Source organism: Quercus robur, chromosome 6 (assembly GCF_932294415.1).
Source record: "Quercus robur chromosome 6, dhQueRobu3.1, whole genome shotgun sequence".
Lineage (NCBI taxonomy): Eukaryota > Viridiplantae > Streptophyta > Magnoliopsida > Fagales > Fagaceae > Quercus > Quercus robur.
The window spans coordinates 18732605-18755980 of record NC_065539.1 but is presented as its reverse complement, the minus strand read 5'-3'; the positions used below and the strand labels follow the sequence as shown (position 1 = coordinate 18755980).

Below are 23376 nucleotides of genomic sequence, written 5' to 3'. Positions count from 1 at the left end.
CGGAACGTTTACGTGGCTCAGCCGAGGAGCAACTTGAGCTCTATTTGCAAAATAGCCGAGAAGGAGATTATGGTTAAGTTATAAAATTTTTTGATTCTAAAAAAAAAAGAGAAGAATGAATCTAAAGAGCTAAGCCCCTTCCCTAAAGGATTGGCCCTAAAGGCGCCGCACCTGGAATTCCTGCTCGAGTTGGACAATGAATACCATCGCTCCATTCTCTTGAGGCAATGAGGAAATCATCCTTCATAGTCTTATTGGATATGGGGAGGCAGGAGATTAGCCTAACGACCTCGGACCGAGATTTAAGATAATACCCCCCCTTCTCGATGTAGTGGCACTCGTACAGATGAACCACATCATGCCAGGTAAGGCCTAGACCCATCCGCTCGTTCAAGACATCTACGCAGCCTAATATCCTGAACATGTTTGGAGCACACTGATGTAGTGTCAACCTATGGTGGAACAAGTAGTCCCGGGTAATCCTACGCATGGGAAGTGTCATTCCCCCTTCTATAAAAGTAATCATGAGAATGACGACTTGACCCATATCTCTATCTATTAATACTTCTTCTGGGGGACAGTACTGAAGAACCACACCTGGTGGGATATGATATTTTGCCCTAAAAGCCTCCATGGCAGCCGGGGTATCTACTAGATCCTTGAATCTACCCATCTAAGTTAAACTGGAGGGACGGAAAGAAAACCGAGAAGAAATTGAAAGCCGAGGAGAAATTTGAAGCAACGATGCAAATGGAACTTACGGGTGTCCTCACAAACAATCACCAAGACACTTGGAAATCTTTTCAAGGAAGGATGCTTCGCAGAAATGGCTACAGAAATGTGAAGGTCAGAAATGCTCGTGAATCTTTGGGCGATTGGAGTTTTCTGGAGTTCTCTGGACTTCTTATGTGCTAGTAAAAAAGAAAAAAGAGTCTCTTTAGGGCTTTATATAGCTAGGGAGAAAAGGGAAATCACTCCCGCTCAAGAATTCTAGGAAGAATGTCAGCCGTTGGATCTGTGCCTCGCCGTTGGATAAGGGAGACATGAAGCCGCTTGGAGTAAATAGTTGCGCCTCGTAAATTGTAGCGCGTCAAAAGTAACTGCCCCCACACGTGTGAATCATGAGCTAATTAATTCCATCCTTTGTAATGTCAAAACCCCGCTTTTCTCCTCGGAAGGAGATCAAAAACCAGAGTTTTGAGGGGCCATTGTGGGGACCGGCCCAAAATAACAGGCTGGCTGGGCCTAGGCCCGTCCGAGGACGCAGCCCGTTCGAGGAGTCAGCGTGGCCCAAACAATCCTTATTTCGGCCCACTAGGGTAAAGAGAACATGTCCGAGAAGTAATTTCTCCTCGGATAATGTAAAATCTGGAGTAAAGGTACATCCAAGCCACTATAGTCCATCTTCCAAATATGTAAAAAGGAAGGAAACTCAAAATATCTCAGCAAAGGTTGCCACCACCACATTAAATGTATTACAACTACTCTCCTGGCCGCATTAATGAGGAGAAGATCCCTGAACAGTGTTACCTTGGCTACCGCAACTCACTAAGAATTGAGAGGGGTGTCTGATGGGACAGGTGCTCAAGTGGGGGTTTGGATGATCAACAAGTGTAAAGCCTAGATGACTGGAAATGGCCTATATAATATGTAAAGGTCCTCCAAGAGAGAGGGACGGGAAAAAAAGAGGAGAATACTGTAGTGGAGTTTTACTGCATTGATCTGCATCTATTAATCAAGTTTTTAGCCTGATCATTTCTGAAGGCTTTTCTACACAGTGGCATTTTCGTTCTTGTTTGTGTGTTCCCTTAACCCATACATCAAACCATTCAAACTAACTGAAACTGAGTTCTTTAGCCCATACTCTACCAAAATTCATTATGTGGGACCTTTTGGACCAAGACTTAAGCGACAAGAATTGGATCACCAAATTGTTCACTTACAGGTTTGTTGGGCCATCATCCCTCTCTAGTGGGCTGAGGGTATAGATCTTGTCCTTTCAGTACTATTCAACAAATTTTGCCATTAAATTTCTTTCTATCAAATATTTATATGAGTTTAAATTCAATTAATCCTCTTAAAAAAAATCAATTAAGATCTTGTGAAAAATCATGTTTTACACACTCTTATCTCAACCTTACATGTCAATATTTCATGAATTTATAATATAATACAGTGCCACATAAGTTTTAAGGCACTATTCTGATAAATATTTTTAATTAAATTAACATTTAAACTTTCCAATAAAATCTTGGCATGTCATGTTTATATTTAAATTCTCCATTTAACGTATAATATATAATTTCATAAGTAAATATATAATCATAATAAATATGCAATGCTATAATATATATAGACATATAGTTCTATTACTATATAAAAACACAACTATACAAAATAAATGCCTATTAGTAACTATCATAATTATAAAATTTGATATTTACAAAAAATTAAAATAATAAAAAAGGAGAGAAAAACCATATCATGTTTCTTTCTAGTGCATTGCAAGACGTATGGGCTACAACTAGTTAATGAATAAAATGTATCACAACAAATTTATTCTCATTAATACCTATCTCTTGGATTAGACTAGCCACTATGACTTAAGCTCTGCCCATCACCAATTGCTGTCGTTGTCCCTAGCAATGACTCCCATACTTACCCCTCTCTCTCTCTCTCTTGCTAACTTTCTCATTCTCTCTATAGTTCTCACACGCAAACTCTCTTTAATTAAGAGTCCATTTGAATAGACTCTTCACAAAATCTTAACGCATATTTTAGACAAAACGTGATTTGCCAAATCGTTTGGCTCCACAAAAATCTTGCTTTCTTTTCATTTTCCTCTTTGCTCAAGTTATCTTATGTGCTACTATGGTGTTGTCTTAATACTCTATTTGGTACAAAGGCCCCTTATTATTGGAAGTTTTTTATTCTTTTAAGCTTGTTTGCCATGATCTTCGATGTAGGTGAAATGTTATTGCAAGGTTAGCAATGGTTAGGGTGATGATCACAAGTTTTTATAATTGTTGGTTTAAAGTGCAGGTACCAAAAAATTACAAATTTTATATTGAATTTTTGCCACTTACTCTAAAATTAATAATAAGGAAGTAGTAATGGAAATCTAGTTTTGTTTTGTTATTTATTGGTTTTCTTCCTCGAATTAAAAAGTGTACTATGTCAGTTAAGTTAAGTAAGAGAATAGATTTTTAGTTTCTTTTAATAAAAAAATTTAACAAAACTATTTATTTTCTTAAAAAAAAAAAAAAGCCAACTTTTAGGTTATGTTTTCACATAATTAACAAAAAAGTTAATAAAAAAACTATATTTATTAATATATAATATGTAAATAAGTTATCAAAAACTACATATTTCCAAACACACAAGTAAGCTTAAATCTAAGTATTCATAGCGGCAGGCCCTCTCCTTTTTGTTGTTCTCGGGCTGATCAATAAAAGTACTTAAAAAAAAGTTATTATATCAGCCAATTTTGCACTGAAAATTGAAACATCAATCCAGTCTTATAAAGAGTCACGTCACGTCACTTGTTCGTCATTTCACTAGAAAAAACAACTAATTAGTAAGTCATTTTACGATAAAAAAATTTAAATGAGAATCAAAATAGAAATCAATTTCTTTTTTAAGTTGACGGGATAATGGATAAATAACTGGAAGGGTAAATTGTTGGATAATATTATTGCCCAAAACAATCTCGAGCATATAATTTCGACGTAACAAATTGAAAAAGTCAGCCTTTTTTTTTTCGAGAAAATGAACAAATCTACAATTTTGTGATTCTGAAACCGGAAACTTGAAAAAACGCTCCTCCCCTCTCTCAAAGAGTCAAACAGCGTTAATTCATTTCATACTTCACGCACAGTAGTGTTTTCATTCATTCCAATTCCATTTGCCTATTCTGTTCCAAGTTCCAAAACAAAACATCGAATAAAAACAACCACAGTCAAAAAACGCATTCCAATTTCAAAACCCAAACCCCTCTTTACACTTTACAAGTGTCCAATCCACATAGCCAAATGTGCAAAGTCTCCCAATTCGAAACCCTAAAATGCCGAAGCTCCTCGTAACGAAGCTCGCGCGAAACCCTAGAAATGGCGAAGCAGCTGCAGCACTCGCACTCCAACGGTTCTGGTTGGGCGTCGTTGCACTTTCACAAGCGATGGCTCTTGCCTCTCCTTCTTATGCTCTCCATCTCCACCTTGATCGCCTTCTTCATCAGATCCGCCTTCGACTCCTCCTGCGATCGGAGCCACCTCTCTGTATTGGAGAAGCCGGGTAACATTAAATCGGCCTCGCCGATCGGGAACACGCCGAGTCCACTCGCTTTCATGAAGTCCAAACTCGTCCTCCTTGTCTCGCACGAGCTCTCTCTTTCTGGTACTCCCTCATTCTCGTTCTTGTCTTTGTTTTAGCTAAAATTCACTAATTTATCGTCTGCATAACTCAATTGCTTAACTTGTACTACCATTGACTTTGTTTAGAGACAGTGTCTTAGTGTTCAGAACGGTTTGGAATGACTGCAAAACCATGTATATGCGTTTGAGATATATATATATATATATATATATATATATATATATATATATATATATATATTTTTTTTTTTTTCATTTTAGGCTATGTTATTTTATGAGGAAAGAAAAATTTATGTGTGGCAAGTCGTGATTGGTACATTATAAAGTGGAACACGGAAAATAGGACAAAGGATTTTTATTCATTTTTTTGGTATATATTTCGAGGGGTAGTTACATTTTTTTCATTGTTGTATATGTTTGTTCACAAACACATTATTACGGTTGAGCTCATCTTGTTTGCCACATGGGTGTCTTCTTTCACCTCATCTTGTGATTTTAATTATTTATTTCCTTTTTGTTAATTCTCTTTAAGGTGGACCATTGTTGTTGATGGAGCTGGCATTTTTGTTAAGAAGTGTTGGTACCGAAGTTTGTTGGATTACAATCCAAAAGACATCAGAAGCAGATGGGGTGATATATAGTTTGGAGCATAAGATGTTGAACCGAGGAGTGCAGGTAATTCCTATAGTGGCTTATATACTTTATGTTTTTCTTTGCTTGTGACTGAAGAATTAAACCTAGGTATACTCCAATTCATGACACCCCTCACTATTTGAGCCAAATTCCAAGTGGCTATATGTTTTTATATTGTTTCTTTTATGATTGTAGAAGCAGTCTGCCTTTCTATTATTCGGCATACTGGTGTTGGCCAAATGCTGCAGTTGTTATCTTAAGTAAACCAATCTTGTTATTTGAGTGTTAAAATTTTAATGGTATGGACTTGCAATGTATTAATTGGTGCTAATTTTGAAGGTTTGATTGACTTGTCTAATGTTTTTTGAGTTAGTTTCTAATTATGCCTTCACATAAACATTGTTTTAGGTCTTCTCTGCCAAGGGTCAGGAAGCTATAGACACCGCTCTTAAAGCTGATTTGGTTGTTTTGAACACAGCGGTTGCTGGAAAATGGCTAGATACTGTTCTCAAGGAAAATGTTCCTCGTGTTCTCCCGAAGGTGTTGTGGTGGATCCATGAAATGCGAGGTCATTATTTCAAATTGGACTATGTTAAGCACCTTCCTTTGGTTGCTGGTGCTATGATTGATTCACATGTAACAGCAGAATACTGGAAGAATAGGACCCAAGAGCGCTTGAGGTAGGCTTTTAAATTGTTGATGTAAACTTTCTTAGTTTAGTTCTTATAAATGCTGTACTTAGTTGCTTTCTGGTACATATTCTCTGTTGGAATATATTGTTCTAGGTATACTTTTCAAATCTGATGGCTTAGGCACAAGCATGATAAAGCTATGGCATCATGAATGCATAGGTTCTTATCCTAGATGATGCCTAGGCAAGTCAGTATACTTGTATTTTTGGTTCTTATAAAGCCTTTACTTTCAGATATCAAGTTTAAAGAAATGACATTTGAATTATCTTTTTCATTTTATGAAGTGTATTGCTAATTCTTAAAGTCACTACCTCTAAATTTTCCTTTTGTACGGAAGTGTTTGGTATTTTTGGCGGGGTTTTGCATTTTGGCAAGTGATGTAGATAATTAATTACCTTATAAACATAAATATTTCAGGGAGGTTGTCGTCAAATTTGAAAAACAGGGGAAATTTTTCTTTTTTAATAGGTAAGATAAAATTTCATTAAAAAAAGACTACTACATGGGAAAAGATCATGAAAATTGGAAAAACTGGAAAATGGAGTAAGGATACCTAACATATTGATGTAACCCTTTAAGGGCATTTGTTATTATAGAAAGGAGGCAGATATATTCCCATCAACATGTTTCTGATGATAGTGATTCTATTGAGTGCCAATGCAAAAAAAAGAAAGGTGAAAGAGAAAAGTAATTTTTGTTGGAAAATAGTACTTCCTGCCTTCCTGGGACAATTGAAGCCACTAGGTCACTACCTAAATATAACTTTCTGCTTAGGACATGTTCTTTAAGTGAAAATTACCCACTATTGTGGAGCACCTGCTCTTATAATGGTGTCATGTTCAAAGGGAGAAAAAGTTCCTCATCTGATAAGAGCAGTTGATCCACAATAGTGGGTAATTTTCAATTGAAGAACATGTCCCAAGCAGAAAATTACCAACCAAGAAAAAATTCCATATGATCCACAATAGTGAATATCATCACCTGCTCTTTGTTTAGGGGTGGCTGTTTCTCCTTTCAAATGATGATACTTGCTCTCTTTTAATTGGGTTCTACCTGTCTGTTTCCATCTAGCTTTGCCTTAATATGGTTATTGAGGTTAGACAATCATCACTTTTGCCAGTATGGTAGTATTCAATGCATATCCTGATGCTCATGACCTTTCAAAGGAAACTTGGTCCATATGGAAATAGAATTTTTTTATTAGAAACTGGCTAATGTTTGGAAAAGAAAAAATCATAACTTGCAGGCTTTGGTTAATAGGTGATGAAGGTCCAACTCAAATTCATTACTAGAACCCACACACACACAATCTCTGATTCAATACAGGTCTGGCAGGTTTGGTGGGTTGAATGGGTCATAAATTTTCAAATGCAGCATTCATGTTCTTCTTCCCTCAATTTTTTATATTTTTTCTATAAAATATTAAGGATAGCCTTAATATGGTTATTGAGGTTAGACAATCATCACTTTTGCCAGTATGGTAGTATTCAATGCATATCCTGATGCTCATGACCTTTCAAAGGAAACTTGGTCCGTATGGAAATATAATTTTTTTATTAGAAACTGGCTGATGTTTGGAAAAGCAAAAATCATAACTTGAAGGCTTTGGTTAATAGGTGATGAAAGTCCAACCCAAATTCATTACTAGAACCCCCACACACACAATCTCTGATTGAATACAGGTCTGGCAGGATCTGTGGGTTGAATGGGTCATAAATTTTCAAATGCATCATTCATGTTCTTCTTCCCTCAATTTTTAATTTTTTTTTATAGTTTTCCTATAAAATATTAAGGATAACCTTATCTAATTATTTTCTCTCTGCAGGATTAAAATGCCTGAGACCTATGTTGTTCACCTTGGAAATAGCAAGGAACTTATGGAAGTTGCTGAAGATAGTGTAGCTAAAAGGGTTTTGCGTGAACATGTCAGGGAGTCTCTTGGAGTGCGAAATGAAGATTTACTATTTGCCATCATAAACAGTAAGCATTCATCACTGATGAGATCACATGCAAGATTTTTTCTATTTCAACTGTTTCTGTACAGATCAAGGCACATGTCTGTAATTAATGAATGATGTGGTCTCATGCTAGGCTATATTTGTTTACTCTGCCATGGCTTATTTGGTAAATGCTTGACCATAATTGCATGTTTGCTAGTGCTAATTTCTTTTTCATATGTGGTTGCTTCTATTGTGCATGAGAAATTTCTGTTACTTACCATAACATCCTTTATCCCACCTCCTTTACCCTCTTTCACAACAAAAAAAAAAAAAAAAAAAAAAAGGAGGGAAAATTAATAACAAAGGAATGCTTCTTAGGTTTATGCTAGTTATTGGTATTTGCATAGCTCATTGAAACTAAATTACTCAATATAACTACAGGTGTATCACGTGGAAAAGGCCAGGATCTGTTTCTGCGTTCATTCTATGAAAGCTTGCAATTGATCCAAGAAAAGAAGTTGCAGGTGCCAACAATGCATGCAGTAATTGTTGGAAGTGACATGACTGCTCAGACTAAGTTTGAATCAGAATTACGTAATTTTGTAGTGCTGAAGAAAATTCAAGATCGAGTTCACTTTGTAAATAAAACTCTAACAGTAGCCCCTTATCTAGCTGCGATTGATGTTCTTGTGCAGAATTCCCAGGTAATCTTCCTATGCTCATAGCATTCTCTCTCTCACCTGCTGCTTTTTGTGGAAGGCACTTGCCATCACATCAATGCCTGACCCCTTGCTCTACATTAGTGGATTTGTTATGTATCTTATATTGCTTCTTTGTTTGTTGTTCTTTTTGCAATTATCATGTGTACATTGGTTATTTCTGTTTTGATGGTTGATTCTAAACAACAGCAACACCATCGTTATGAGGCTAATGGTGGATAAAGTTGCTGTCAATTAACATTACAATATTAGTCTATCCTCTTCTTCTTTTTCTTTTTTTCCTTTTAATTTAAAATAGATTTTCCTTAGAACAAATAAGTGAGATTACATTTATGATTATTATGTGTTGATGCATCCTTGTTCCCTACTAGGAATTAGTCCTTTCTTTTCCTTTTTACCTTTTCTTTTTCAAAAAAATTGTTCTTATTCTATGTAGGCACGTGGAGAGTGCTTTGGTAGGATAACCATCGAAGCTATGGCATTTCAGCTGCCTGTTCTGGTAATTAATTCCATTTGTTACTTTTCAATATGTATCTCCTAAGGCTCTAGCTAGAATTCTTATCTGAATCTTAAGCACTAACAGAATATATTGTTGCTTTATTTTCAAAACCTTTGTCAGGGAACAGCGGCAGGTGGCACCACAGAGATTGTAGTGAATGGGACAACAGGTTTGTTGCATCCTATTGGGAAAGAAGGGATTACTCCGCTTGCCAAAAATATTGTCAAACTCGCTACTCATGTTGAGAGGAGGCTCACGATGGGGAAGAGAGGCTACAAGAGGGTCAAAGAAATGTTTTTAGAGCACCACATGGCTCATCGAATTGCTGCAGTTCTGAAGGAAGTGTTGCATAAGTCAAAGACCAGCTCACATTCTTGATGCTTTGGAAGGCCCCTTAACTGTCAAGTAGAACCCTACGTGTTAAGCTAAATTGAGAGATCAATATTCTTGTGGTAATGGCCAAAACCTACCCCAGGTTGCCCTCTATACTCCGAATTTTGAAAGGGCTGTAGATTGTGTATAGATAAGAAATTGAGCTAGTGGCCTGTTCATATAGTTTTTGTATAGCATGGGAAATTTTTATTCTTATAGTTTGTCATCTCATGGCAATAGGTCAATGATTTGAAACTGATTTCAAAATTACAAAATGCTTCTCCTTATTATTTTCTAATTGCTATGGTGTGCTTGATTAATGCATCAGTTCTGGCATTATTGACATGTTTCTTCTCTGGGATCTGCTTTACAAGCATTGTAATGAAAAATGTTGGCAGTTTAATTATGAAGAAACTCTTAGAAAGCCCCAACTTTCACCTAGACAGGCACTATCATGGCCCCTGCTCGAAGGGTGTTGTTGGCCCCTAATCTCTTCTTTCTTAAATTACGGTAATGAAGAGAACTTTTTTGATGGAAATGATGGAGAACTTTTTGACTTGAAATGTATGCGGAATTTCTGCTTTTGGTTGTAATACAAGGAAGAAGATGCAATATTATAACCAGCGAGCTGTCCATTGTCGTCTAAATCAAATGTATTTTTTTACTTTTTTTGGCTCATGTTTTGCATTCATCAACGATTTTATTTGGAGGGCATTTGCTTACCCGGCATTCGCCTGAGCCAACCTCCCATATCTCAACACTTCTTGAGTGAAACTGACCAATAAATTGGGGTCATTATTATCCCACAAATCATCCGTGATTTGGAGGGCATTTGCTTATCCTGCATTCGCCTGAGCCAACCTCCCATATCTCAACACTTCTTGAGTGAAATTGACCAATAAATTGGGGTCATTATTATCCCACAAATCATCCGTGATCCAATACCAAGGAGATGTTATCAAGTTGCTCCAACTCTAGCGAAAATGGCCAAATATCATCTTTGGCCGAAATAAATAGTGTTCTACCATTGTTTGAGAAATAATTAGTGATTACCACCTTTTTAAAACTCGAGTTTATGAAACTTGAATTTGACATGTAACTCGAGCTTCAAAAATCGAGTTTCATAAAAAACTATCACGGTGGCACCCTCTAACCTAGAATTTAGAATTAAAATTACGGAACTTGAGTTTACAAAATTCAAGTTTTGTGCTTTTGTATAAATTTCAAGTTCGTTGGCGATGAAATTTTCTAATTTTGGGACACCATTTTAAGCTTTTTTTTTGTCAATTTTTCGATCTAGGTCAGAACAAAGCTTCAATCTCTCTCACTCCCAGACCCTTTCAAATCTCACTAATACACACACACACACACACACACACACACACATACATGTATGAAGCTATGAATAGAGAAGGTGAAAAAAAAAAAAAAAAAAGGAAGGGCAAGATGAAGCAGTGGCAGTTTTACATGTGAAAGGAGGAGGGGGGGTGGGGGTGGAGAGGAAGAAAAAGAAGAAGAAAAGGAGGAAGAAGAGGAGGACAAACCAGAGAGACCCACGGTATTGCAGCTATTGCTGAGGAACTGAGGAAGAAAGACTGGAAGTAAAAGAAAGACTAAAGGGAATTAATTAAAAGTAGCTGAGGATGTGAGTGATTTCACATGGATACATATGGGAATTGGGGAAAAAGTAATTAGATGTTGTCGGGGGTGAAAAAGTTCCTTCTCGACAAATAATATTTATGTTGGGTTGGGGGGTCTAAACTAAAACTCGACGATGGGCTCAATGAACGGCCCAAAGGCTATCGGTGAAGATCCAAGAAGTCCACTATATTTTATGCCTTGGGCTTAGATTGGAATTGTCAGGAGTGGCCCATGAACAATCCTTATAGCGAACATGTCAGCACAGTTGAAAAACATATTGTAAGAAATAACCTAGCAGTAAAGTATTTCTGCAGAAAACAGCCCAGTGGTAAAAATGTTTCACAGCAAAAAGGGCCCAGCGGTAAGGTATTCCTACAAAAAATAGCCCAAAAGTAAAGTAAAACAACACAAGATAAGTCTCTAGCTATTAGTTACTTTACAGACTAAGGGAAATATCTATGTTTTCAGACTCATCATCCGTTAACTCTGGGGAGAAGTCTTCTAATACAACAATATGAGGGAAAAACTCTATAGTAACAGTTACATCATAACCATTGATAGTAAATGAATAAGTAAATATTATAGGTTCCATAATAACAAATAATGGAGAAGACTTAGTGTGAGATGAAGGGAGAGAGTGAGATCCCAGCTAGCGCAGCGAGATCATTATGGTGTCATGGCATGCTCATGAATATAATATATGTAGTGAATAGAGAGAATCATTTGTGAGAAGTATGAGTAATGAGTGAGAGTGTATAGTAGTACTGCTGGAATGTTCTGCTGGGGCAAGTAAGTGTTTTAGAGTAGAGCTATGAGAAAGTATTTGTGAGTTAGGAGCTAGGGAACTTAGTTTCTATGCTTGAAACCAAGAACTCAAAGGCTTTTTCAGAGCTTAGAGAAAGCTTAAGCAGAGAGGTTAATGCAGAAACTTTTCTGGTGTAAGTCTTAGTGTCTTGTTGGTTGTTGAAGCATTAATGGAGAGCTCCATTTATATTAGGGTTTTCAGGGGGTGATTAGCAAATAATCTTTACTGAATCTTCCTCAATCTCCAAAAAAAATCCTTAGAGAATCGTTCTTAAGATTTTTAGCTAAGAGTAGTAAGCTTAACTTTAGAAGGTTTCTGCTGTTTTGGGTAATAACAGTTGGGTTTCTGGCTTTAGCATTGAATGCTGATTAGCCTTGGCTGATGGGATTAGAGCATGTTTTAGACTAATAATCTTGGATATGCTGCAACTAGAATCAGAGTTCCCTATGGCAGATTGGACCACTCCAAGCCAGGTGTCAACCTTGGAGCCCTTGCTGAGAACTCTGCTAGGATCCTCTTTGATGCCCTCCAAACCACATTTCCCTAAGTTTCCCCATTTGGGGTTCATGTGTTTAGTTCATGAACTAGAGAATACATATTTTTAGTATGAAATGAGCTAATTTTATGTCGTTTTAGAAGCTTCACTTGTCTGGTCATGGTAGCTTTGGTTTCTTGACTGAATGAGCTAAAGGAGAAAGAAGTAACAGCTGGCTGAAACTTTCCCAGCTTTCCCAGCTTATTGTCACATCACCTTCAGCTTTATGTCACTTGAGAGATGATGGGATTTTAGCTTGTGGAGAAAGAATTCATCCCCTGCTGGACACGTGTCTGTTTTTTGATCTGATTAGACATGTTGGGACCTGATGGGAAGGGGCTCTAGCTGTTTAATTATTGCTAAATCTTGGTTGACTAGTTCACGTGTTCTTCAATAGCTGAGATTTGTGTGTGGGTTGGCCTGACCCAGTTGGGCTTTGTTGATAAGCTTGCTTGGGCTTGGTTAACCCTACAAGATGAGTAGTTTTGCCATAGGTGATATTCATGGGTTTTATAGTTAGTTGATTATGGAAATAATAGACATAGTTCCCATAAAATTTTGTGAAAGAGATATTCTTTTGAGAGATGAGTAATTTGTATTTCCCATGAGTTAGGGATTTAAAAAATGTTGAAATAATATTTGAATTTAGTAAATATGTGCCAAAGTAGCATTTGGGCTTCATGAAATAGTTGCCAAAAGATTATTTGGGCTTTGCAAAATAAGTGCCAAATCAACATTTGGGCTTTGAGTATAAAGTAATTGTTTTTGCCAAAATGTTATTTTGGGCTTTGTAAGATAATTGCTAAAATGGTTTTGGGTTTTGTAAAATGGATGCCAAATAAGCATTTGGACTTTGTAAAAATAGTGTAAAGATAATTGCCAAATTAGTATTTGGGCTTTATGAAAGAATTGCCAAAACAATATTTGGGCTTTATCAAATAGTGCCAAATTAGTATTTGGGCTTTGTAAAAAATAGTGCCAAATTAGATTTTGAGCTTTGTAAAAATAGTGCCAAATTAGTATTTGGACTTTGTAAAATAGTGCCAAATTAGAATTTGGGCTTTGTAAAAATAGATGTCAAATAAGCATTTGGGCTTTGCGAAAATGATTTTGAGATTTTGTAAAGTATTGTCGTGTAGCAACGGGCTTTAGAGGTGTCGTGTAGCAACGGGCTTTGTAAATGGTACTGCATCATAGCGAGTTTTGAATTTGCCACATCGTAGTAAGACATTGAATTAGTCACATCGTAGTGGGACTTTGAAATTAGCCACATCATAGTGAGATTTTGGAATTAGCCATATCATAGTGGGATTTTTGGAATTAGCCACATCGTAGTGGAACTTTTGGAATTAGTCACATCGTAGTGAGATTTTTGGAATTAGCCACATCGTAGTGGGACTTTTGGAATTTGGGCTTTCTTTGAGTTTTGCCCACAAGCCAAAATGATGTTGGGCTTTGTGTGGGGATAGTGTAATTTTGTGGCCCAATTTTGGTGGTGATACGATGAGCATATTTTGTGGAGAATTTAAGTTGGATGATATGTGGGATATAATAGACAATACTTGTGAGATGGCCTATGGTAATTTATGAGTTTGGGTATGGAGTATTTGTGAAGGCCCAATAATATGGAGAATATTTGGGTAATACATATGGGAAATTTTTATGTGGGTTTTAAATAATATGTGGGTTCATGTGAGTATTTTGTGAGTTGGCTAATAAAATCAAGGCCCGAAAATTTGTACCTCAACAGATGTAACTTTCAAGTTACAAGAAGATTCATTCTTTAGAAATACCCAAAATGTTAGTGTTATTTACAAAAAAACCGATTAAATGTTTTTTTAATAACAATCTTTTTAAAGAACTCAAGCTTCAAGAGCTCAAGTTTTATATTACAGGCATGGTGTCACATACTTTTGGAACTCTATTTTCATAAAATCAAGTTCTATGTAGAACTCGAGTTTCATAAACTTGAGTTTCAAAACAATGGTAAATTGCTAAATATTTCATAAAGAGTGATATAACACTATTTATTTCGGCCAAATATGGTATTTGGCCATTTTTACCCTCCAACTCCAACCTATATGCTTCTAAGCAACTCCTCCTTTGAGATAGAACACGCCAAATCCTTCAGAGATGGCCCTTTAACAAGTCATATTGTTCCTAGCTAATTATCTCCCTCACTGATTCTGCTTGGCCGGAGTCCTTGAGTGCAATGGAAATATACTGAAAGTCACCATGTTAAGCAACTCCACAATCAACAGTACAAATATGTTGGTTCCCTTATTCAATAGTACACACCCACACCTTGTTCGTGGATTTGAAGTACCTGAAAATGGCCTAAATAGAAGACATCTTGGGCATTCGCGTAAAGCAAATCCTCCCATAACAGTTAATTGCACTAGGCCACAAGCATTTCACCATGCAACAAGGTATTTTTGGCGTTCAGAGGAAACATATCCTCTCCCCTCAGACACTTGCCTTTTGCCCATGAAACTATATATTCAGAATCATAGCAGCCTGAGCAGCATAAACATAAACTGGATAAGAACTGACCAATCAACAAATATAACGCAAACAGCCACTATATGCACTGAAAAGAGTGAAATTACAATCAAGCACTTCTCTGTTGTGGCATTTAGCCTGTAGTTCTACATTTATGATTGTGCAAAGTAATTGTGGACTGGAAAAAAAGTGAAAATTCTTGAGCAAGCTGCTTAGTTAATAACACATCAATTTTATGGGAATTTTGGTTGTGAGGGATTATTATCTGGTTTTGCCTGGTTGATGTTGGATTTTGTGAACCAAGTCGTATATAGAAATTGTTTGTGAGGCCCTTTATGGTTGCATATTAGCCTAAGCTTCTGCCTCTCTCTCATCCATCTCAACACTATTTTCATGTGCCTCTTGCTTGTCAATCCTCTCAAACCAACTTCCTGAAAATGATTTAACACGTGAATCAGTCAAAAGCATTTCGAAAATTTGCAGAAGATAAACTTTTGGCGTCAAGAAACTAAGACGGGGAATGCAGAAGGATAGTTAAGGCATGGAAAGATCTTGAACGAAAAACATAGAAGAGAAATTCATTGCAAAGAGGAAGAGCAATACGAATAGCACTTCCCAACTTGAGCTAAGCGTTTCTGCCCAATAATCCATATGCATCCAATGCAACAAACCAAAAAGACTATCCTATTGTCATAGGTTATACAAATGAGACCAAAAACATTCATATCACAGACTTTCCAAGTTTGCACTATGCTTGATGCTGCCACACATTTATACAGGTAAACTAATAGCTCATCCTACATTAGAGAAACATAATACGACTTGTGCATAGCATAACCATTGCCATGGCATTCATTTGCTTGACACGGCCTAATCATTTACTTGTCTAATTCTCAACCTGGTGCATACTTGTGATATTGAACTGAATACCAATAACCGTTTACAAAATCAACATTTTTCACATCAAGCAGTTTCAAATGGGAATGAACCAACATCTTTTATCCTTTAAATTTGTACAAATCAACTTGGCCAAAAACCTCAGAAACTATATTTGAAGCAAAATTGAGAATAGGGTACAACTAATTTCACAACCCTTGGGATTAAAATTACTGGACTGCTCAATTTCCTTCTCTACAGCCTTTTATGCAATCAAAAAGCCGTTTCTATTAGCTAGTAGCCTTCAAACTTGTACAGACACATAATAATATTTTTCACAATAAGAACAAAAGATTCATATAAAAGAGAGAAAAAGGAGGAAGATGAAAGTACCTTAACCCGATCCCAGGTGTCGCCAATGGTGAGAGGACCATGCTCCTTGACGATGTCGAATATGACCCTTGTTATGGTCTGAGTTTGCTCCGGTGGAGTTTTCAGCTCTATAGGTTTCATCTTCGGCTTCGGTTTCGTCGCCATATATCTAATCGCCGTCCCAAACATAGTGCTCTCCCCAACCTCAAAGCTCACTATTTTTCAGTCAAACTAAAAGCACCGATCCCAGTATATGAAAATTTTAGTCAGGCACAATTATACAAAAGAAAAAATAAAATAATAATAAAGAAAAAATAAAATTTAGATTGGATAATAGGACACTGGCTATCAGATTGGGGGAAATGAAGGGAAATGGCAGAAAACAAAAAAAGAGAAAAATAAATTGCATTATAAAAATTAAAACCCTCTTGAAACGCATAGTACAGGGTTTATTGACCTTAGGAATAAAAAATGACAAATTAAGATGTGAGTCTATGGAAAAATCTGGCAGAACAGGAACAAATACCAGTTTGAGGGCAAGTTTGCCTAATCTTACTGAAAGCACTATTGACTAATTGCACCATTCCACAAATTTTTGTCACAACTCTGACGTGGCATATTATGAGCAGTTACTTATTACTTACACATTAACACACAATTTTTTTCTTCATCCCTCCTACTTTGCCACATCACAATTGTGGCAAAGAAGTTGAGAATTTTTTTTTTTTTCAAAATAACCAAATCCTTAAAACAATTTCATTAATTAGCAAGGTTTTGAAACTATTTAGAAATCTAACAAATCAAGTCCCTTACAGTCGATTTTGCTCTTTGAAATCGAGTCAGTAAGAGTCGAGTTTCATACTTGAGAGTCAAACGCTCGAGTTCCATATTGAAACAAGCATGGCACTCACACAACAACAAAGATCTCACAAACAATAAACCCAAATCTCTCTGTTTTTTGTAGATCCCACAAACCCAAATTCCACATGATCTTCAGCAAACCCATGCCCTCTGATTTACAGCAAAAACAACAAACCCAAATCTCTCTGTTTTTTGTCTTCATGGGTTTATGGGTTCCTCTTTCTTTGTTTTTTGTCTTTGTGTTTTGGGTTTTTGTTTGATCTCTTTGCTTTTTTGTCTTCGTTGGTTTTTGTTTTGGGTTCCTCTTTCTCTGCTTTTTTGTCTTTGTTGATCTTTGGTTTTTACTTGTTTGCTTGTGTATGGTGTTTTATGATTTTTGGGTTTTGTTGCAAAACTCGAGTCTCACAGACTCGATTTCCACGGAATTTTCATACAAATCGAGTCTGTGATACTCGATTTGTTATATTCCTAAATAGTTTCAAAACCTTACTAACTAATGAAATTGTTTGAGAGATTTGATTATTTTGAGAGCTAAGGAAATTTACTATTTAACATTATTTTTGTAACAATTTAGTTAGTTGCCAAGTTTGTAAAACTATTTTACAAACTAGTATCTCAAGGTTTTGAAACTCAAGTTTAGTGAAGGGGTCAAGTTCCTCTCACATAACTTGGGTCTCAATATGTTAGTTTTCTAATATGTTTTTTATTTATTTATAGAATTCTAGTATGTTTTTTGAAATTGATCCGAAGTTCCAAACCAAGGGTCTTTTTGTATTTTTATTTCATTTTTTTCCTAGTTTAACAATTCCCTTTGGACGCACCGTTTTGGATGCTCACAAATTCACAAAATTTTCTGTCGCGCATTGCTATGCCGCCAACGTTGAGTCTGCGAGCGCTGCACTATCATCAGCAGGGAATTGGATTGTGTAATGGTCACTCTCTCCCGCAAATTCTCCACCACAGCTATTCCCAATCCCAGCAAGCTTTTGCAACGACACCCACAAAGTACTACTACTACTCATATCTTCATACCTTTCTCTCAGCTTCAGCAACGAAAGCTTTTCGAGTCACACCTCATCTCTGTTCTCCATGGCTGTACCCACCTCACTCAAATCAAACAAGTCCACGCCCATATCCTCCGTAAGGGTGTCGACCAATGCTGCTACGTTCTCACTAAGCTTATACGTATGCTTACTAAACTCGATGTCCCAGTTCACTCTTACCCTCGTCTTGTATTTCATCAGGTTAAGTACCCAAACCCATTTCTCTGGACTGCACTCATTCGCGGTTACGCTACTCAAGGACCCTTTTCGGAGTCAGTTGTGTTGTATAATCGTATGAGAAGTGAAGGTACTGGGCCAGTGTCTTTTACATTTTCAGCGCTTTTTAAAGCTTGTGGTGCTGTTCTGGATGTGGGTTTGGGGCGTCAGGTTCATGCCCAGACGATTTTGATTGGTGGGTTTGCTTCTGATTTGTATGTTGGTAATACTATGATTGATATGTATGTGAAATGCGGGTTTTTGGAGTGTGCACGCAAGGTGTTTGATGAAATGTCTGAGAGGGATGTGGTTTCTTGGACTGAGTTGATTGTTGCGTATGCTAAGAGTGGGGATATGGATTCAGCGAGGGAATTGTTTAGTGGATTGCCCGTGAAGGATATGGTGGCGTGGACTGCAATGGTCACAGGGTATGCTCAGAATGGTAGGCCGAGGGAGGCTTTGGATTGCTTTCAGAGAATGCAGGATTCGGGTGTGAAGACAGATGAGGTTACAATTGTTGGTGTCATTTCGGCTTGTGCACTACTGGGTGTGGCTAAGTATGCAAACTGGGTTCGGGATGTTGCTGCGAGATATGGATTTGGGCCGACTGAGAATGTTGTAGTGGGATCTGCGTTGATAGATATGTACTCAAAGTGTGGGAGTGTGGAGGAGGCATATAATATTTTTGAAGGAATGAAGGAAAGGAATGTGTTTTCTTATAGTTCAATGATTGTGGGGTTTGCCATGCATGGTCGTGCGCATGCAGCAATGCAATTGTTTCATGAGATGTTGAAGACTGAGATAAGACCCAACAAGGTCACTTTTATTGGGGTGCTTACAGCATGCAGCCATGTGGGTTTGGTGGAACAAGGTCGGCAATTATTTGCAACCATGGAAAAATGTTTTGGTGTTGCTCCATCAGCAGATCACTATGCTTGCATGGTTGATCTCCTTGGTCGTGCTGGACGCTTGGAAGATGCACTTGAACTTATTGAAACAATGCCGATGGAGCCCCATGGAGGCGTGTGGGGAGCACTGCTTGGAGCTTGTCGCATTTATGGGAATCCTGACATTGCTCAGATTGCTGCTAACCATCTATTTGAACTAGAACCCAATGGTATTGGAAACTATATTTTGCTATCTAACATATATGCGTCGGCAAGAAGGTGGGATGATGTTTCAAGGCTAAGAATCTTGATGAGAGAAAAGGGTTTTAAAAAGAATCCTGGATGTAGCTGGGTTGAATCAAAAGAAGGGGTAGTTCATGAGTTTTTTGCAGGTGATATGAACCATCCACAATCCAGTGAGATAAAGCGGGCATTGGCAGATCTTCTGGACAGATTGAAGGCTAAAGGGTACCAGCCAAACCTAGGGTCTGTCACTTATGATCTAAGTGATGATGAAAAGAAGCGTATACTAATGAATCACAGTGAGAAGCTAGCTTTGGCATATGGGCTGCTCAGTTCAGATGCAGGTTGCACCATTAAGATCATGAAGAACCTGAGAATATGTGAAGATTGCCATGCATTCATGTGTAGTGCATCCCAAGTCATGGGGAGGGAGATTGTTGTCAGGGATAACATGAGATTTCACCACTTTAGTGATGGGGCATGCTCTTGTGGTAACTTTTGGTGATCGATGCTGGAATTTAAATAATGAAGAGGGTGTGACACAAACTTACTAGAATCCTTTTTGTGGAAAACTGGCGGTCATGTGATTGCTTTGGTCATTAATACACAGGCTTCTGAGTTCAAATGATATATGCAAGACCATTGCTAGAAGAGTACATTCTTTAATTTGCATTCACCACCTTCTTTTGTGTCTACTACAACCTTTGAGGAGTTTCGACACCTGAAAAAGTAGAGTGAAAACAGTTCAGATTATCTAGACAGTTGCACCTTTTGTGAGACAATGAACTTGCTGTTTTTCCAGGACACAGATCGCCTATCATAAACCTTATTTTGTCTTACTCCAACCCTTGAGGAATTTCTACACATGACAAAGTAGAGTGACAAAAGTTCAGATCTTCCACACAGTCATTCCTTTGTAAGACAATGAAGTCACTATTTTTTGCAGGACATCGTTAACTTTCCCCTGGTGAGTCAATATAATGATAGGCTTGATTGTTTGGAAAGTTATAGTGGTGTAGAATAAGTAATTGATTTTCATCTTGCTAGAAATTTTGAAAGGTGAATTCGTTAGTATTGGCAAAAACAAGAGACAAGTCTGGATCAACCAGTTGTCTAGTCGCAGCAATGTTTAAGCCATTCGTATGTAATTAGTATAATTTGATCGATGCACTTAATAGGGGGACAGGTAGAGACTAATGAGTTCAGGAATCAGAGACATCAACTTGGAGGAAATTATTTGTTGGCCCCATACTGCCAATTTTAATATACAGGTAGCAACAACACAGCAGAGTGGGATGAAGCAAATAACATACTCTACTGAAGTAGATAGAGGCTTTAAAGTTTAGAAGAGAATGAAAATAACTCAAGCTATCTTCATTTTCGCATCTATTTTTGGTCCTTCCAATTTTAGTTTACTGATATATGCCAGATTGAATGTTATGTCAAAAGAATCTGATAACTGCATAAATAGAAGATTTTGAAGGAGTATGTGAGCTCAGCAAACATGATTCTTGTCCGCTGCTATATCATTCCCTGCCTATTTGTTTTGCTGGGTGGAAAGTGGAAACTATGCAGTATGCACCCTCAACAAAACAGATACGTCTTGAATTGGCTTTGATTGAAAATACGAGTTGTTAGTCAGTGTAGTGTCTCTCTCTCTCTCATAAAAAGTGGGAGAAAGGGTTTTAAATTTAAGAGTCTCTTCTATGGAAGAACCCGGCAGTATTACTGAGCTATAAGCTTGCAAATCAATCTATTATTTCGCCTTTGCATAACTTGCCAATGGAACTCAGCTTGTTTCCAAACACCTTATTTTGTAAGAGTTTTTTTTTTTTTTTTTTTTTTTTTTTTTTTTTTAAGGCAATTGTTGGATGTCAAATTTTTTTTTTTTTTTTTTTGGTTGAAATATACTATTGATTTCTGAAGTTTATCTACTAAAACATTTTTTTGTCTATGAGGTTTTAGGGAAGTGTGTAGGCTATTCTAATTTGGGTTTGGTTAGCAATATGAGTTTCTTACATATAAGAGCATCTCCAATGGTGTAGCTAAATGCATAAAAATCCCTATAATAGAGATTGACACCATAAAAATAGTCTCCAATGGACTCTATATTCGAAATTTTTTTTGGCTCATGAACAGTAGCTCATCAAGTCTGATGGGCTACTGTTCATTCTTCAAATGTTTTTTTTCTTATTATAATAATCAGGTATTGAATAAAAAAATGTTGGAAGATGTGTAGTTGTTAAAAAAAAGAATAAATAATGAATGAAGAAATAATATTTAAATGAGATAAAGAATGTGATAGAGAATCTGTTGGAAAATATATTTGAAAAAGTGGATAATTAAAAGGTAAAAGTCACTGTTCATTTTCCAAACAGTACAAAAATTTGTCTAATCTGCTGAAGATGCTCTAAATTGTAAAGCATATATTCTCAAAAAAAAAAAAAAAAAAAAAAAAAAAAAAATCGTAAAGCATACAATCCAAATTAACTAATCAATGATCATCCAAAACGGGATGCCTTGACATCACCAATTGTCAGAGACTCGTGGGAAGCAAAAAGTATCACACTTCTTTTTCTCAGCATATTACTTAGGAAAAATATTTTTTCATACTCGTTCATGTCTACTATTTCACATATATATCCCCAAATTAATTGATGAAAAATATTTAAATTTAAATAAAGTCAACATTTTAACCCATAAAAGTGAATAAAAAAATAGTAAATGTGTGAGAATGAAAACTTGTTATCTATATAAAGTACACGCCCGAAATTTAGGGTTGTTTGAATTTTAAAATTTGGATTTTACATTAGGAAGTTTCCCTCCATTAGCAAAACTCACCCTTTCATTAGTTACTTGCCTACGTGGTCATTAAGTGACACGCTGGTGTTTGATGTGTCGTTTTTTATTATTTTTTATAGCTAAATGAGCTTCCCAAAATGAAAATGTTTCACATAAAATAAAATTCACTATTGAGAGCATCTCCAACCGGTTTTGCTATCTCATCTTATTTTATCATCCCAAAAAGTTACTTTATCAATTATACCATATCATTTTACAATACACCCAGACCCAGTATCCAAAAACTCTATTATTTTACCATTTTATTAAAATATTATTTTTTAATCTTTCTTTATTATTTCTTTCCAATGCCATTTCTTTTTCAAATTCAACCGTTCCAACTTTTTCAAATTCAACTATTCCAACTGTCAATTTTCAACAACCTACCAGTTTTTTTTTTTTTTTTCAACTATTTCAACAACCTGTCAATTTTTTTTTTTCAATTTCTTTCCAACTATTTCAACAATCTGCCAATTTTTTTTTAGAAAGAACCTGCCAAATATCAATGTACTCAAATTTGCCAACTTTAAAAATCCACATACATATATATTCCATCAAACCTGCCAAATATCAATGTAAAATCCACGTACATATTTATAGATGCATCTTGTTAAATATTAATGTATTCAACCTGTCAATTTTAATGATCCACACACACACACACACACACACACACACATATATATAACCTGCCATTTTTTTTAAAATTTTTAGAAAGAACCTGCCAAATATCAATTTACTCAAACTTGCTAACTTTAAAAATCAACATACATGCATATATATACAACCTACCAAATATCAATGTACTCAACCTACCAACTTTTATAATCCACATACATAACTATCAATGTTGTCTTTAGAAGACTTGTACATATATCAAATTACAATAAAACCCCACATGCATAACTCACACACTTAAGTTCCTACAACTCCCCTTGTAATTACCATAAATGCTCAATGAGGTCTAATTGGAGTTGATCATGAATTTCACGGTCTTGAATACATTGATGGGTTTCAATGAACTCCGTAAATTCATTTGTGTGCTCCAGTGATAGTTGTATAGTAGGATTGTCATCAATTTGCTCATAATCTACTTCCCCCGCTTCATTTACATCTCGCTCATCCTCAATGATCATGTTATGAAGAATTACGCATGCTTTCATGATGTCTTGGAGCATTCACTATAGAAAAATCTTGCAGGTCCATGCACAATTGTGAATCTTGCTTGAAGTACTCCAAATGCACACTTTACATCCTTTCTATTCGTCTTTTGGGCTTTTGCAAATAATTTTCTTTTATGTCCTCGTGGAGATGAAATTGTTTTAACAA

The 23376-nt window shown here is 36.4% G+C and overlaps 3 protein-coding genes across 3 annotated transcripts; 2 read left to right on the top strand and 1 right to left on the bottom strand.

Moving 5' to 3' along the window:
* The first annotated feature begins 3775 nt into the window (after positions 1 to 3775).
* On the top strand, positions 3776 to 9552 carry LOC126733110 (uncharacterized). Its single transcript, XM_050436294.1, has 7 exons — positions 3776 to 4392; positions 4903 to 5045; positions 5412 to 5683; positions 7521 to 7675; positions 8077 to 8339; positions 8791 to 8853; positions 8974 to 9552. The coding sequence occupies exons 1-7, from the start codon at positions 4107 to 4109 to the stop codon at positions 9229 to 9231; spliced, it is 1440 nt and encodes a 479-aa protein (XP_050292251.1). The 5' UTR covers positions 3776 to 4106; the 3' UTR covers positions 9232 to 9552.
* Positions 9553 to 14772: 5220 nt separating this feature from the next.
* Positions 14773 to 16439, bottom strand: LOC126733109 (uncharacterized). The gene is made up of 2 exons (XM_050436293.1): positions 15978 to 16439; positions 14773 to 15139 (listed from the first exon to the last, which is right to left on the bottom strand). Exons 1-2 carry the CDS (start codon positions 16143 to 16145, stop codon positions 14942 to 14944), a joined length of 366 nt encoding a protein of 121 aa, XP_050292250.1. The 5' UTR covers positions 16146 to 16439; the 3' UTR covers positions 14773 to 14941.
* A 1184-nt stretch (positions 16440 to 17623) lies between these two features.
* LOC126733108 (pentatricopeptide repeat-containing protein At5g44230) lies at positions 17624 to 20214 on the top strand. Its single transcript, XM_050436291.1, has one exon. It carries the CDS (start codon positions 17747 to 17749, stop codon positions 19709 to 19711), a length of 1965 nt encoding a protein of 654 aa, XP_050292248.1. The 5' UTR covers positions 17624 to 17746; the 3' UTR covers positions 19712 to 20214.
* The last annotated feature ends 3162 nt before the right edge of the window (positions 20215 to 23376 follow it).

What these genes read in the sequence shown, in the direction of transcription:
- LOC126733110 (XM_050436294.1), top strand. Translation starts at nt 4,107, where the DNA reads ATGGCGAAGCAGCTGCAGCACTCGCACTCCAACGGTTCTGGTTGGGCG. An exon ending in GCACGAGCTCTCTCTTTCTG is followed by an intron (nt 4,393 to 4,902) that starts GTACTCCCTCAT and finishes ATTCTCTTTAAG; the next exon opens with GTGGACCATTGTTGTTGATG. An exon ending in AGGACCCAAGAGCGCTTGAG is followed by an intron (nt 5,684 to 7,520) that starts GTAGGCTTTTAA and finishes TTCTCTCTGCAG; the next exon opens with GATTAAAATGCCTGAGACCT.
- LOC126733109 (XM_050436293.1), bottom strand. Translation starts at nt 16,145, where the DNA reads ATGTTTGGGACGGCGATTAGATATATGGCGACGAAACCGAAGCCGAAG. An exon ending in ACACCTGGGATCGGGTTAAG is followed by an intron (nt 15,140 to 15,977) that starts GTACTTTCATCT and finishes AATCATTTTCAG; the next exon opens with GAAGTTGGTTTGAGAGGATT.
- LOC126733108 (XM_050436291.1), top strand. Translation starts at nt 17,747, where the DNA reads ATGGTCACTCTCTCCCGCAAATTCTCCACCACAGCTATTCCCAATCCC.